This window comes from Pseudomyrmex gracilis, unplaced genomic scaffold, assembly GCF_002006095.1.
Source record: "Pseudomyrmex gracilis isolate BER0280 unplaced genomic scaffold, ASM200609v1 scaffold_261, whole genome shotgun sequence".
In the NCBI taxonomy this organism is placed as follows: domain Eukaryota; kingdom Metazoa; phylum Arthropoda; class Insecta; order Hymenoptera; family Formicidae; genus Pseudomyrmex; species Pseudomyrmex gracilis.
In genome coordinates this window covers 61,833-65,794 of record NW_018020845.1, presented here as the reverse complement: position 1 = coordinate 65,794, position 3,962 = coordinate 61,833, and the positions used below count along the sequence as shown (strand labels likewise).

The 3,962-nt window shown below is 30.6% G+C and overlaps 1 protein-coding gene across 4 annotated transcripts in view; it reads left to right on the top strand.

The window, feature by feature from the left end:
- Positions 1–1,017, top strand: part of LOC109859436 — a 9,334-nt gene extending 8,317 nt beyond the window's left edge. For all 4 annotated transcript variants that reach the window (XM_020437705.1, XM_020437706.1, XM_020437708.1 and 1 more), the window contains one exon: positions 91–1,017. In XM_020437705.1, coding sequence (XP_020293294.1) covers positions 91–668 — 578 coding nt within the window. In that variant the 3' untranslated portion in view covers positions 669–1,017. The remainder of the gene's footprint in view (positions 1–90) is intronic.
- The last annotated feature ends 2,945 nt before the right edge of the window (positions 1,018–3,962 follow it).

The following is a 3,962-nucleotide window of genomic DNA, read 5'->3' as shown; positions in this document are numbered from 1 at the left end:
TTTTAATACAATAGCAAAGTTCGAAATTGAAAAACTCAAAAAATAAATATATATTGTTAAGTATATAAAAATCAATTTTTCTCCTTGCAGCAAACAGAATGCGTACACGCCAGAATAACACGCGGAGAGTGTACACACAGTTCCCAGGTCAAGCTGCGATTCCGGGCACTTCCGCGAATACATACGACACATCGCACAGGTCGAATATGCACGTAATGCAATCGCCGCAGCGTTACTGGGATCAATTTTTCCCTCAATCCCCGATGAACACTTACGGGTCGCCACAATACGCATCACCAAATGTATTGTCGTCCGTGCCGTACGAATATTCACCGCAGAACGAGGGCAATATGAGGAACCTTCCTATGTACTATGCTGGTAATGGCAGTTATGTTCCTCATTTTATCCCACCACAGCACATGGATGAAAACTTGCACTACCAGCAAGTGAATGAAGGTTATCCACCGAGTTACTCGCAAACGGGAGGTCAACCGATGCCGTATGCGCCGCCAATGATGTATCAACAGCTGATGCATTATTTGTCGTCACCGCCGCTACAAATGCAAGAACAATGGAATCAGATGATTGGAACATCTTATGTGCCGTGTACTACTCTGTCTCCAACGCTCGCCGAGCCACCTTCCAATCCTGGCCCAGTTGCTCTTTAAGCGCAGTTCTGAAGACTAAGAATACTTAAGATATATAAAATTTATACAATAGATTAATGTTACAATAGCACATGAACGATGATTAAAATCGTGATAATAGAGTTAAAAAAAAGTCATTAGAGAATAGATATTCTGAAGACTGATATATGACAGTAAGACCAAACTGTAACTTGATATTAGAATAACTATAAAGCAAAACAATTCATGTTTCGAGTCACACGAGCTCAGATATTTTTGATATATACATATGTATTTATATATTTATATGTATATAGATATATATTTGAGTGCGTTTACTTTACCATTAATCTTTACAGTAAAAATATATAAGCATATAAGATCTTGTTCTAATTTTTCTATTAAGTTTATGAAAGAAGTTTCTATACATTTATAATTTTTATGTTTGTATACAGCTGTTTGCTAAAACTTTTCAAATAAATAATGCAATAGATCAATCCTGCTTTACTTATTTTTCATCCTTTTGAAGGAAATATAAGTTGTGATTCAAAATAACAATAATTTATATTCTTGCAACAAAAATTTATACCGTTCACAAAATAATCTAAAATACTAGCTAAAAATTACTGAATTACATGATCTTGCTTAATTTATATTATCAGTATAACGGAAGTTTCCTAACTATGAATCATGACAAATAGAGATTTATTCAGAAGATTTGCGTATTGATCTAGATAGATGAACCGTATGTCAAATAAATGCGTGCGTATTACACATACCAGCGGTGGCGACATTATCTAAACTTTCTATTAACTCAAGAGCACGTCAAAAGCCAATATATATAATCACATCGGAATACTCGCTACGAACCACACTACGAATTCGATATAATGATCATATAGAAGAGTATATTATCGCGAATTTTCTGTGTTTTATTTTAATCAGTCATATCCTAGAAACCTTGGAAAACCACATCACATTTCTATGTTGATACAAATATTATTCACAAATTCAATTTGTACATTTCTGGTGTAGTATCATTTAGTGTTGTACAGTTGTATATAAGTTTTAATTAGAATACGGACACAAAAAACAGAAACACTCAGAATTTGTAATCACATGTTACGTGTGTACGTAATAAGAGGAATGTTTTGTATTAGATATATAGACCCCAAAATATTCGGCAAAAAATATATACGATTAATCGAAATAGTATAATATAATATTAAACATCTTTTCAAACTTGTGTGGAAATATATTATGTAAAAAATAATTTTCTCAAAGAAATTATTATTCTCTATGACAAACAAATTTACAAGAGAGAGTCGTTAATTGAACAAAAGAATTTTTGATCTAATTTGCAAAAGTAATTCGATGTGGAATTATCATTAAGTGGTTGATTCTTAACAAAATTTGATATTTTTACATCTGCGTATATTTCATAGAAATTCTAATATCGAACCGTACAATTAATCTTCCTCGTGTATATACATATATGTGTGTAGATAAATATATATATATATATATGTATATATATATATATTTATATATATATATATATACATATATATATATATATATATAATGTATGCAAAAAGAAAAGGATTATTTCTACACTACATCTTAAAAGCGATACATATAAACTATATATAAACTCGCTATTATAGGGCTTGGTTTTGATTTCAATCTTGGGAAGCGGACTTCTATATGCTCATATATATGATACAATGTGCTAACTCTAGAGGCACTCTAAAGAACTGAGATTTTGTAAGGTAATCAAGAAAAGATCCAGTGTGATACACGAAGCTTAATTAAACTATGTACACGTATATTACACTTGATCTTTACTATTCACAATCAAAAATCTCAGATAGACATACTCGAATGTTATCAATACTAAAGAAAAAAAGAAAGTGGAATGGTCGATCTACAGTTTTTTCTACGTTTAATAAAAAAAAAAAAAAAACAAATTGAAAGATGTGCATCTTACAAGAGAATATTTATAGTAATATATTTATGTGCTGCAATTCTTGTGTGTAGGCAAAACAACTCATCCGGTAAATAGAGGCCAAGAAATTTTTTGAACTTCATCATTGTAGAGTACATTAAATCGTTTAATAAAAGAATCTCTTAAAAAGATTTTCGCTTTGTAGCTAAATGCCCGCATTTCTATCAACCTCTCACTTTTCTTCTCTCTCTCTCTCTTTCTCTCATTGCACACATTTACACAATTAAAATATATGTGTAGATTCATGTAGTTATGGCTGCGTTTCGATATTCATTGCCAGTATTGGAAATCTATAAGACACGTGACGTAAAATATAGATTTTTAGTATTGGCAGTGAATATCGGAACGCAATATGTGTCTCGTTTAAAGTATGAATTTCTCTAAATGTAAAGTGTATTAAATTTCCGGAATACAATACCTTCTATATTTATATATCATGATATAATCTATATCTCTGTACACTTGCAACACAGTTCAGATACACACAATAATATTAACATATTTAATATTGGACTAATTATAAAGCGGGGTATATAAAACAGCTAAAAACAAAGTCACAATTCTTTTTCTCTTTTCCTCTCTCTATCAGCGAAAATGTAGTGTTGGGAAAAGTTCTACCAGATAATCAATCGTGTTCTTGATCGCTTTTAGATATATAGAGAAGAAAAGTTAAAAATCTAATATATCTCATGTTAGTTTGTTTGTTTGTTTGCTTGGTGATGAAAAAAACGTAACGCGTTATGAAGATTAGTCAGAGAAGTTATATTAGTATAAAAACACTAATGCAAAGGAAGGAAAATAGATAAAACGCTACGACGCGTTTCTCAGAAAATTTATTTCTGCTTAATCCATGAAAAAGAGAAAATCATTTCACCATAAATTCTCATATATTCCACTTCATTCAGTCACTATTTATATACGATAAAGGTATTACAGTAATTTGCTATGTACGAATTAATCTTCAGCTACTTCCACATCAGATCCGAATGGGGGGGTAAGGGGGTATATTATATTATAGAACCCCCGGATATCAGCTCTGATTTGAAAACAACTCTTCTATATAAGTCCATATTAAATATATTTTACAATAATATTATCATTGTACATGAACAACGTTCTTATGTTCTACACCTCGCATTGCTTATCGTTACTAACCAGCGCAACGAAGTTTTTACTTTACGAAAATGAAAGAGAAAGAGAAAAGACAGAAAAAGGGAGAAAAAATAAAATTTTTAAAAATATTTATACATATGTATATTATATGTAAACACATACGATATGTACCAAAAATATATTAGTATTTATTATTATGTATATTTCATATATGT